This window comes from Gambusia affinis, linkage group LG21 (genome assembly GCF_019740435.1).
Source record: "Gambusia affinis linkage group LG21, SWU_Gaff_1.0, whole genome shotgun sequence".
Lineage (NCBI taxonomy): Eukaryota > Metazoa > Chordata > Actinopteri > Cyprinodontiformes > Poeciliidae > Gambusia > Gambusia affinis.
The window spans coordinates 6,503,204-6,515,901 of record NC_057888.1 but is presented as its reverse complement, the minus strand read 5'-3'; the positions used below and the strand labels follow the sequence as shown (position 1 = coordinate 6,515,901).

Below are 12,698 nucleotides of genomic sequence, written 5' to 3'. Positions count from 1 at the left end.
AAGAATCCAAAACATCTTGACCCGCGTAACACGGCAATCAAGCCTTAATGATGGAAGAGCTCGAATTGATTCTCATTTTTAAATATGGGCCTGTAGAAAACAACCTTGAGTTTTATATTTCACATTCAAACATCATGCAGAAAGACTTGATAGCAGAGAGAAGCAAACTGAAAAGCTGGTGAGTAGTAGTAAATCTCTGAACCTGATTTTTGTAGAGGCATGTTTCACATTGAACACCAAACTTCTGAAGCAGGACCTAAGGTCCCCCGAACTGTTGATAAAGTGAAAAAGCAACAAAAAACATTTTGGCTTGTCTCTCATGATATCCAATTAATGCCGCATTTGTTGAAGTTTGAGACAATTGGAGATGAAGATGAAAACATAAATAAAGCTTTGGTCAGTTTAGAGTATGATGAAGGCTAAATAGTTGGATTCTGTTTTTCTACCCCATATTTATGCTTATATTCATACCCCTCACAGATTTTGGTTTAAAGTTTTAATTACTCAACCAAGAATTAAATTATTTTATTTATATGGTGCTGATTTACAACTCATCATCTCAAGGCATTTTATACAAAAGAAATTCAGTTCATTTCGATCATGAATACATGCCACTTGATCCTAGTTGAGCTCAAAATAGGCAGAGCTGAGCAGGTGATTTTATCTGAGAAAAACTTTGTGCCAAAAATTTAATGAACTTGTTTTGTATAAATCTATCTTAATACAGAATGTGTAAAAGCATAATAGGCCCCCTTTAAAAAATCCTCAGTTATATTTACTTACATAAAAAAAATCTAAAACAATGATGCATAAGAAGTGTTAGATTCTTGCTGGCTGACTTGAAAGCAAATAGTAAATTACTAATAGTAACAGTAAATACCAAAATTTCAAATAGCCATTCAACTCTTGGAAAAGAAACTACCTCAAATTCAGAAAGGGATTAATGTCAACTGAAATGAAGTGAACAACTCCAAGCACAAAGTTCTTTGGTGAAATTAGTGTTTCCAGGTGAGTAATTTTCCGTTACCGCTACATAATCCTGCAGTGATGACCGTAGTAATCATGCTCCTTAGCTGGTCATATTATTGTGCCGTAACTATAATTGTTGTCTCTGCAGCAGAAAGAGAGACATTTTACAATTCTTGCAACATTTGGACCTGTAATTTGCAGTGAAAACCTGCTTAATGAGCTGCAAGCTTTTCTAGCGACATTGTTACCACAAAGAACAATATAAGCCAGAAAAAGGTACGTGAACATATGAGAAGTTTAGAAGATAATTATTGGAGCGTTTGGGTTCACTTTATGAAGCATAATAAAATAATCATGTTCAAATCGCTGGTTAATATTAAAATAGAAGAGAATACATTGTTCCTTTTTGGCTTAACAGGAAGTGTATCCCAAATTAAAAATAAAATAAACTGTACTGATGTTTCAAAATCCCAGTACTCTATTAGACAAGTTGCTGATGAATTACTTTTCTATGCATATTATTCTAGCTCAGTGTACCTTCTTAAGTTCTTAAATCCTTGCTGGTGTTAATTATGCACATTCCCGCTTGAGAAACTCCCATGAAGACAGGCGCACTGCAGTTGGAAGAAATGCACACAAACTAAGCCATATATTAAGATTTCCTCTCTGCATTGTAAGTATTTATCTCTTCTCCTGACTCCAGGCTGTCCACTTTCTCTACATAACCTTTCTGCATCAGTGACCAGCAGGGGGCAGGCTGCCTCTCTGATCTAAATTTCAAGGGGCTTCCTGCCTCAAACCATAGCAGCTTAAATAGGAGACCTTTTTAAGTTGTGTAAGAGTTTATTTTTTGTTTTTTTTAAGTAGACCTATTTGTCATTTCATGGGTTTTGGTTTTGAATGGCACCTAAATAGCTCTGCTACCAACTGAGCACTTGTTTCCTGCACAACGAAGCAGAAAGCTGAAGTTAGTTTAATGTTTGAGTGATTAATGGGTAAATCACCCTCCATGCCTCTTCTTTTCTTTTCCCTATTGAGCGCTGCTGAAGCATCTTTCATGCAACTCCTACAGTCTGGAAAAGTCTGGAATTTAAATATTTCCTCAGATCTGAGTTAATATGGAAGATTAAAAAATCTGTCTGTCCATTTATATATCTAACTTTCCCTCCGTCCATCTGTTTGTCCCTCCTTTCATTTGTTTGTTCATCTTTCTGTTCGTCCATCCATTGATGACCAAATATATGTGCCTTCGTTTCACATGATTCCAGTGTACAAATATTTAATATGCGTCCACAGATCTGATTGTTCCTACACCCATGCATCTGTACATCCATTCACACTTCCACCCATAAACTCTGTAATATCTGTTGTAAAGTTCCTGTGCATTATTATTTCAGTCGTACTTATTGAATATTGTCTCTAAATATCAAAGGACTTCAGAGATTTCCTTTAGGAAAATAAGTAATTTTGATACAAAAGTTGTATAAGAAGCCTCCTGCCAGAGTCTAACTGGTCTCAAATTGTCTCCTTCTATTCTTTATTCTGTGACTTAAAAAAAAAATTGTAATCAATGTCGTCCTGATACAGGTAAACTGGTGGCAATTGCGATCATTGACGAGAAAGACCCCACAGAGCAGAGCAGCAGGTAAAGAGAAGAGAGAAATTAAAAAGTTGTGCCCGTAATAATCAAATGGCTCTCCACACTCTCCACCATAGCAGCATTTTGGTGTGTGGCTTTCGAATAGAGATAAGACTGACTGTTATTGTTTGGAGCTGCCCACAAATTGCAGCCAGCGGCTAAAAATAAATAAAAAATAAGAAAAAAAGGGATAGGCTCTGACTTATGTGGCTTTTCACTCTCTTCTCATTTGCTTTTAGATTAAAGACCTTGATGCAGCGAGTGGCAAAGGAATACAGAGAACAGTTTAACAGGTGAGGCACGGAGACACGATGAGGTCAGAGATGAAAATCCAATTTATACGTTTATTTCAGGATGGTGTACTCGCTGGGGAAATGCTGCCAGTCTATTCACAAGCAAGTTTATGCTGTTGTCAGGGCACGTCTATTTTCCTTTTCTTTTCTTTTTTTTTGTAGCGGTTCAGTAGAAAGGTAATTATGTGAAATGTCAGCTTCCAAATATAGGTGTTCTTTTCAGCTGTCAATCACAACCGCAGCTCAGCCTTTATTAATGCATAATTTTCTGTTTTCCTGCGCAATAACAACTCTGTACCGGGGTGTTTATGTTGCGTGCTGCGCTGCTCGACCTGTTCTCATGCTGGAACGCTGCTCTGTAACAAGGCAAATAAAAACAAAGCAGTGTATAATTTCAGGAGAAGCTATTTTTGCTCCAAGAGGATGGGAAAAAATGGAAGCAGATCTTAACAAAGGGCTGTCAAATGAAAGTGTGTTGATTGTGCGCAGTGGGTTAACTTAAAGCACAGCTGGTGGGTTATCCTCCAGCTGAAGGATTCTGGTTAAAGCAGGAATGCACTGTGCTGAAGTGGCTGCTGCATTTGAATAAAGATGTCCTCCTCAAACCGCTGTGATCAAAGCGCTTCTCCCTCTCCAGGCATTCCCATTAGGGCTGATTGAATTACTCAGATCCCTATCATCAATTATACCACTATCTGCCACACTACCTTCCGCTGTTTCTTCATTTTTTTTCTTTCCCCGAAGATGTCTGAATTTGAGTTCCCCCCCACTGAGATCAGAGCTGCCTGCAGGGTTCTGACACACCTAAACAGAGCTTGTAATTACTAGTCGATAGCTGCAGTTTCGCCCCCAGTGGTAGGTGGAGGTAGCACATGGAGAGAAGAGATCACAGGAGAGGGCTGACATTTGAATGAGCCGATGCCGTTTGATGCAGTGCTGTGGTATTCAGCTCACCCACCATTCGTGGCGTTCATGTGCGTGGGCAAACAGGATTCTCGCCAGTCGGTGGGCATGAATGTGCCGGAATCGAGCACATGTTGGTTTGTCTTGGTTTTCATCTGCCAGTTGGAGCTGAAAATAAAAAAGGCTTTATCACAAAGTCTCACAAACTAAGAGCTCTGGGCCTTAATTTCTATCCATAAAGGATGTTGGACTCTCATAATTCCTCATTTAAAGCCCACGAGAGTCCGGGTAAGCATACTTCTAGACCCAGTGTTTAGTTTTATACTTTATAATGTTCCCTATATCCCAGAATAGATTTTTTTTTTTTTAGGAGTTCTATGGCATTGTTTTGGTTTTAGATCCCATAAGCATGCAATGCTGGTTTTTCGGTTCACTGTACTCTGCTCATTTAGCTGTTTTTAGTGGGAACTCCCCACCCCAAAAAAGCAACTTTTCACACCCAGCCCAAAACGGCAAAATAAAAGAATAGAAAGCAGTGTGCTTTTAGCATACCGGGAATGTTTTTTTTCTACAAAACCAGACAGTAGAAGGATTATTGTTCTTGAATGGATTTAAAAGAAACTTCAGCGGTGCAGCTTGATATTTGTTTTTCTTTTAAAATAAATTATTTTGCCAATTTTAATCTAATAATATCAAAGTTCATTATGAAGTCAGTGCAGATATTTTTTCAGAAAGTTGAAATCTAGAATTACTACACCTGTAAGGGGATTGATGGCTGCATAGATCGATTAATTATTGTTTATTGGATGGATGGATGCAACAGTAATGCATGGTTTGGATGGATGGATAGAGAAATAAATGCGTTAATAAATGAATGGAGGGATTGATAAATAACACCAAAGCAAAACTATTTCCTTGAATTTATAAGCCCCCTCAATCCAATGCTGTGCTCCTTCTGTTCGCCTTTGTTTCATCCAAACTGTGCAATAGCGGCGCAGTGAAGCGACCATGTCCTTTCAAATGGTTCTCCAGTCGGAGGCATGACGTGTAACACGGCGGGCTCTGTTTTCCAAAATGGCTGATTCCACCATGGTGCTTCTCTGCACATTGGTTGATTTGGCTCAAGAACACAGGTGGAACAATATAACCTCCACCAAACATCTGACTAGGAGCTACAGTGTGGTTGTGAGATAAAGTGTGTCTTCAACACATTCAGTTTGATTCGGTTCAAATTCAAAGTCATTCTTTTGCATTATAGAGATGAAGTCCAAACTGTCTTTTTCCTTTTAGAGCTTGAGTTTAGTGTTAAAAACACAAAAAGACCAATTGAATTTTGATAAACAATTGAAAGTAAAACCTCAATGTACAGACAATTCAAACCTGGATTAAATTATTCTACAGTGATTAGAAAGACTTTAGGATGTAGCTTTGAATGCATTAAAAAGTTAAGCTATTTGCGATCGCAATAAATAGTCTTATTTTTTCCTCAAGTATTATTAAACACCTGCTTTATTTTGTGTTTTATTTATGTATTTGACAGCCATACAAGATTTCCAAGCAGGTTTTGTTGATAGACAGCCCAACAAAGCCTGGGCTGTCTACCAACAAAAGGTAGACAGCCCTTTTGTTGGTGGACAAAAGGGACCAAATCTGCTAAAAAATAAATTAAGAAGCAAAATTTGAATAAAAAAAAATAAAAAAAGATTATAGCCTTTCCATGTCACATTTTCAGTGTTGCATTTCCTCACTTCTGTTGTTGCTCTTAGAGCTGTAAATCATTTTCTACCTAATTCAGATCCGTATCTCACTCCGCTGCTGTTTCCAGCGCGGGCTTTTACTTTATGATGAGTTTTATTCCCAGTCCAGTTTGCTATTGTCAGTACGATTACCTCGAACATTGACTGAAGGTTTAGTTTTTTTTTTTCTTTCTTTCGTTGCCTCCACAAAATTTATTACAGTGTTCAGTCTTAATAATCATGCCATTCACATAAGCACATGCAGTACTGCTTAGCACCCTGGGGACAATCCTCCTATATGTAGCAATGATTCAAAATGAATATAATGTATATGCGCGGGCCGTCGCAATCAGTCATTCGGCGAAAGTTGGCGGTTTCTCTGGCCCTCCCCATCCCTTCCTTCATCTGCTTGCAATGTGTTCTTCTCAGACATAGTGCAGTACAATGAGGTACAAATTGAATTCCTCCTCCTTCCTTATCATTTAGATAAATAACCCAAGACTTTTCTGTGGCGAAGGAGATGAGGAGAAGCATAGGGACGACACAGGATGGAGCTTTGGGGATATTTTTTTTTCATCCCCTCCCACAGTGACAAAAGCGTTCTTATGTTTTCAGCAGCGGGGACATCATATTACTTTTAACCAAGTTTTCTATTTGTGTGATATTGTGCATTGAAGATACTGTCCCGGTTTGTGCTAACAATATACAGCCCACAGAGATGGGAGATAGAGTTCATTTTACTCTCTTATTTTTCTTGCATCTCCAGAGACTTCCAGTTTGGCCACATGGATGGGAACGACTACATTAATGGCCTCATTATGGGGTGAGTATCTCTCTCCTTGTGTCACAGTCTTCTCTTTCAGCCTCACCTTACCTTCTGTCAGCCACTTATCTAGGTCTGCAGTGGCTTGTAATGCCGGCCTTTGCCATTAAGCATTCTGTTTTCAGGAGAAGACAGAATCCAAAATGCTGTCATTTTTACTTGTGCTGCTTCTTGGACCTTCAGTCACCATGGCCCAAATAACACAAAACATTCACAAGCTGCTGCAGATTTGCATGTGATAAGGCTGCTTAGAATGGAGAATGGAGCAATTTTTTACAAATGACGATCATTTTACCGCAATCACTAAAGCATCCCTAAATAAAATTCAGTGCAATAAATGTCCTCAGCAGCTTTATAGTAGTTTTTCTGTGTACAAATTTGGTTGTTCTGTGAAGGACTAAGATGTGCGTTAGACCATATCAGCAGGTCAGCAAGTACATGAATGCATAAAGATATTGCAGGCGGGTCAGTGAAAAGTTGTGAAAAAGATTAAAGCAGACAAATATAAAAGCTTTGAACACCTCTCAGAACTTTTTTCAGTCCATCATGAAAAATGAAAGTGTGGAACCAACAACAAAGACGTCCAGCTAAACTGACGGGTCAGATAAGGAGAGGGTTGGTGAGAAAAGCGGCCAAGTAGTTTACGGTAACCCTTTAGGGTGCCGCAGATACCCACCGCTCCGGTTAAAGAATCTGTCAAGGGGACAAGTATTAGTTGTCGGTTTCACCAATCTGTCTCTTATGGGAAGTAGTCCTGTTTCCAGATTGTAACAGGTCATGTAGGGAACACTACAAATATGTGGAAGAAGTTTTTCTCAGATGTGATTAAGATGAAACTTTTTGTTGGCCTTACTGGAGGGGAAATATTTATAATGGAGTTGTTTTTTGCAAAGGAGCTTTTGGCTTCCCTTAGCCATGACTTGGAAAGAATGCTGTTTGGACAGATAAGAACAGCGATCCTTAATTTAATTATTAACTAATTGTTCTTTTTCTAATAGTGAAACACCTCACTCTGTTATCAAAGAACCAGGGATTACGTTAAGTAACCCAATGTTATTCGGCACGTCTGAAACAGAGCAGATGTTGATATCCAAGAGGTCCCAAATTATTTCAGCGAAATACCAATATGCATTCACTATAAACAATGTCAGACATTCCTACGTAAATTAAGTGTAGTAAAGCCATTGGTCAAAACTTTCCAAAACCCTATAAAAAAGTGATGTCAGAAGCCAGTTTCAAAGCCTTTCCACAAACAAAAGTGGATGAAAATATCAATCTGTGGATGCGGCACTTTGGTTCCCAAACACATGCCAGATATAATTGCAGTGCTCCTCATAGGGCTGGTAAATCTTTTCAGAGGTGTCACAGTAAAGGGGCCTGAATAGAAATAGACAAGAAGATAAAAAAAAATAAAAAATAAAATTTTCCCTGCTAAACCCAAATTAACTACATTGATTGTGTTGTTGTAATGTGACAAAGTTAGAAAATGTTGAAGGCGGGTTTTGTCAGGCTCGGTATTAATGGATTTAGTCTATAGAGGTCTTATATTTAATGTTTTTGCCTCATAGTGCAGCAGTAATGATGAAGGGCGATCCGGCTGGAGCAGCTTTGTTCCCATTCTGGGGCCGACTGTTAGGGTGTCATGCTCTGAGAGACCCTCCATCTGACATGCCACACTTTTTAATTAGACTCAATACCACAAGTGTTACAGACCAGCAGGGCTGCAGCGGCCGCTTGTCTGTTTTGTGTCAAGTAACTTCTAGTGCCTCGTTATGTGTGTCTGGTTAATTTAGTGTGAGAGCCTGCATGCGTAATGGGTCTGCTGCAGGATGTTGTTTTAATTTGAGCATGTTATTGTTTGTCAGAGAGAGATTATAGCAGCCATACTCTTCTAAGTCCTGTCTAATTAAGTCAGCCATTCAGCAGTAGGCTGCAGATTCTATATGTGACCAAATACAGCTGACAGAGTCCTAAATTTAAACAGAAAGTGAATATATTTAGGATTAAAAGGGGTTGATTAGTGTTTCTAGTTCTGCATGAGAGCATGCAGCATGCACAATGCAGGGTTTTATTGGCTCTGAATATGGCTGCGGCAGTGCAGGATTAATTGCCCTCTTTTGAGGAATAAAATCCTGCGTTGTCCACCAATCTTTTCCCCTTAGGAGGCTCATGGAAATAAATCTGATGGCCTTTTATCTGCCTTCCTGTCATCGCCATGATGACTGTCTGGCAGCGGTCTGTCTCTCACTAAAGACGACCCCAGCTTTCATCAGGGGCACATAAACACACCCATGAACACACACATACCTAAGATAACTGCTCTGAGTCTCAAGGGTATCCTTGGGTTTGTTTTAATATAGGATTATTGCTAACATCTTTACCAGATAGTGAAAGACTAAGGATGTGAGGTCTCCTTGTGTGGGAGGAAGACTTTTATCAGAGGATGTGAATCATTAGAGAGTAACTTTAAATCAGCCTGTTAAAAATCTGTAGTTCCACTTGAATGTGATCGTTGATTCCTGGAGTTAGGGTTGGGGTGGTTTCACTAACAATCTTGTTATTTTTAAAGCTATCTGGAGAAGTGGTAGCAGTGGTCACCAAACAGGAAGAGTGGCAGGGTTGACTCTCAAAACATGTGTTTTCACAACCATATTCATAGTTGAATTTACAAAATATATACAATGGATACCTGGTATTGGTGGAAGTAAAGGTCCACAGCTGCCTGTGAATAATAGCTAAAATTGCAAGATACTTGAGAACAATCCTCTATCAATCCTTGCAATTAACAATTTTAATACCTCCAACACTAAATATACCTTAACATGCATTAATTCAAACAGTGGAAAAAGTCTTAGCATTATTTAGCAATATTTATAGTTTTCTTATAGCAGCAAGCAGTGTGACAAGTAGGTATTCCGGCTTCTTTCAAATAAGCTATTTTAGATATGCTTTATGAAAAATCTGTTAAATAAAAAGGATAAATTCAAAGGTGTGTTCACTTTTGCACCAAGGTTATTGAATTTGTGTATTTTGTTTTGAAATTATTTAGAATGGTTTAATTTCTTAAGGGCCACCATAGCATGAAGCAGCCATTTTTGTTTGCATTGGAGAAGAAGTGACTGCTGGTGTAAGGCATGTTCCTTCCTCATCACAGTGAACCCCCTGTAGTCCCACTTAGAGGCATAAAGGCTAATCCATATTTAGTTTAAATGAGGGCCATCTGTTGGAGTATGGTGGTGAAAATATGCATTCATTTTGTCTGTGTGTGTGTGTGTGTGTTCGCAGCTCTCAGCTGGACAGAGTAGTGAAGTGTTGATGACTCCACCACACGGGTGTGTGTGTTTGCACTCTGGATCTCAGCTGGGTGGTGGATTGGGACATTGATGGATATGTGTGTGCATGTGTGCAATTTGTTGCTGGGTTGAGTATCACCGCAGGGATGTGAGGTAGCGGCACAGTGATGAACTGTTTGTGTGACATGGTGTGTGTGTGTGTGTGCATGCATCTAAGCAACGACATACCTTATCTAAGCCAGGCTTTGGTGCTGCACAAGATGTGTGGAAAAAGGATTAGTTGTTTTATGACCTTATTCCTTATCTCACAAGGATTTATAATTCCTCTGCCGATTTGTGGAGATTAAGCAGCTCAGGAGTGTAAAGTGAAGGTTACTGTTTGAGTCCTCTGCTAAACTAAAGATGAGTGGACCTCTGGGCCACAGCATAGAGGCAGAGGGGCTTCCCTTAAGACGGCCTGCGATTTACTAAAAGGAGTTTTTCACCAATTGGGTTCCAGTGCTTGACCAGGGCTAGAGATGAAGCCAGAATCTATTAAAAAAAAAAAAAAAAGGAACAGTAAATGTTTCTAGAGCTACATAGCGAACACCAATTATGTCAGTAAAATATTGTTGCTAATTTGACTTGTGTTTAATGTTAAACATTAGTAATTCTTGTCTTTATATTCTAAACTATGCAGATTAATAAAAAACTAAGTTCTTTATTTAAACTGACAAATGTGCAGTGAATCTATAGGGATGGTGTTTTCACTTAAAAATCACCAAATAATGAGCCGAGAACTTTTATTAAATGCATCTTGGGATTTTAACATAAAACATGTTTGGTAAGTAAAACCTTTGTTTAAAGTTAAACTTTAAAAAAGCTTTATTGCACTGCTCTTAAAGGAACATGCAGTAGCATTGAGTTTATAAAACCAGGTTTGAAATTTTAAAATAATTGAATGTTTTTTTTTTATGTCTTTTGCTGTAACAAACACAAGCAAAGTCCCTGAGTTTCCCACATTTTGCTGGAAAAACAGAAGGAACAACATGATTCATTATCTTATTAGAAGTCTTGTCTTTGAAAGAAACCCCATGGGAAAAGTTAGGTTCCTCTCAGTATAAAAGACTTTGTTTATCACACTGCTGTATTATCTGTGTCCCAATTTGTTCTGTAAGATAACTGCATTTTGTTCCCACTTTGATAATGGAAACTTGTGGTAAAGAGGTTAAGAGGATCAAATGTCTAGTTCTGGTTTTGTTTTTCCTCAGGGAGGTGACAGTGCCTTCCGTTATCATCCTCAACACATCCAACGAGCAGTACTTCATGCCCAGCGAGCTGATTGAGAGCACGGACCAGCTGGTCCAATTCATCAGCAGCGTTCTGAACGGTTCTGCACAGGTTAACACCTTCCACTCCTCTTGTCTCCCTCCGCTGCTTTCTGTTTGAGCTTTCTGCTCAGAATAGCCCATTCACCCGCTTCTCCTTGTGTTGTACCATTGTAATCACCTCAGTGCTCCTCATTAATCACACATGTTGTCTTGCATTGTAAGTCCTAAGACAATTTGCACAGTAAAAGAAATTGCAATCTCCTTTTGCATGTTTAGATTCTGTTTAGGCTCTGTCCTGCTTGGACAGATTATCAACAAGTCTTTGAAATCAAACAGCCAGATTCCTGCACTGCTCTGTAATGACAACCTTGAGAAGAGATTTCATGGTTCCTTCCTGCTCTACAGTGAAGGCACCAGATGTATCAAACCATAAGCCAAACATCCAGAGGTTCTGCCTTTTTTTTTCTAGGCTATTTTTGGCTTCTTAAAACAAACCACCTCCCACAAAAAAGGGGAGCAGCAGAAACCTGCGTTTTTCTGTTGTCCCGTTCCAGGCAAAGCCTGGGCAGCTTTAAGCTTTTCACATCATGACCATAATGTTTGCCATGATCCTCTCTCACCGCTGGTCTGGACTTCATGTGTACGCATGCAGAATAATAGTGGTTGGAAAGTATTCTGCTGTGGGTTTCCAGGGAATTCTTGAAGAAGGGGAGTTCCCTCCTCCTCTATTAATGAATAAAATCTCTGAACACAGGGATTGCAGATGATAAGTTTTGGTTCAAACATAAAAAAAGATAAGGATGGTGGTCTGTTCCAACTTTCCACTACTGCTTTTTTTTTTTATTTTTTTTAGAAGATTTTGAACTCCCTTTTATTGTGGTACATGACCAGCTTTAGCATTCAAGTCCTCTATACTTGAAAAGCATTTCTTTCTCTCACACTCCAGTAAGAGAAAGAAATGCTCAAACGGGGTTCTATAAAAAGCATTGTGAAAACTTCTGCATCCATCTTCCTGCAACAGAAGCTCAGTGTGCAACAGCTGCTACCTAAAAATTAGCCTTATGCCCTCTTCCAGCTAATTTACTGAGGTCCTGTTTGGGGCAGAGCTAATTAACTGGACATCCTGATGAATTAGCATCAGCACACATCATTCATTTCTAAGCCCACATGCTTTTATGGGCAAATGAGGTCAGAGCTGAAACATGGGACACAAACTAAAGCTGAGGACGTTTTTTCCCTGAAATACAAATTTCTATTGAAAACTTGTTAATCACATGACTTATCATGTGATTAACTCCTAATAAGAACTGGATTGTTATTTTCCTTTAAGACTGTAGTGTCTCTTCTGTCTTCATTAAATTGTTTTTCTGCAGGCATATGGCGGTGATGGCTTCATCCAGCGGTTCAAACGTGTGGCCTATGATGCCAGGTCCACCATCATGGTAAGATGTTGAGATTTTTGTTCATGCTGCTGCATGATGGCAGTCAGGGATTACTTTCCCAAGCACAGAGCAGTTGTGATTTCATTTGCTTTTATGAGAAAAAAATAATTTCAGAAGTTGTGGTTTTGATGTGAAACCGTTTGGGTGAAAGACAAAAAAAAAAATATTTCCAGTTATTATTTCTTCCCTCCATTACTTCAGTTTTGTGTGTGTATGAGCCATGGCTTCTCCAAACCATCGCTTGGAACCAAACAATCACAGAATTTAGATGTTTGTATCTTTGAAATGTT

General features: G+C 38.9%; 1 protein-coding gene across 1 annotated transcript in view; it reads left to right on the top strand.

Moving 5' to 3' along the window:
- Nucleotides 1-12,698, top strand: part of tmx3b (thioredoxin related transmembrane protein 3b) — a 44,865-nt gene that overhangs the window by 24,155 nt on the left and 8,012 nt on the right. Inside the window, exons 11-15 of the mRNA XM_044104462.1 lie at nucleotides 2,557-2,614; nucleotides 2,848-2,901; nucleotides 6,307-6,363; nucleotides 10,907-11,036; nucleotides 12,340-12,408. Of these exons, the coding sequence (XP_043960397.1) occupies nucleotides 2,557-2,614; nucleotides 2,848-2,901; nucleotides 6,307-6,363; nucleotides 10,907-11,036; nucleotides 12,340-12,408 (368 nt within the window). The remainder of the gene's footprint in view (nucleotides 1-2,556; nucleotides 2,615-2,847; nucleotides 2,902-6,306; nucleotides 6,364-10,906; nucleotides 11,037-12,339; nucleotides 12,409-12,698) is intronic.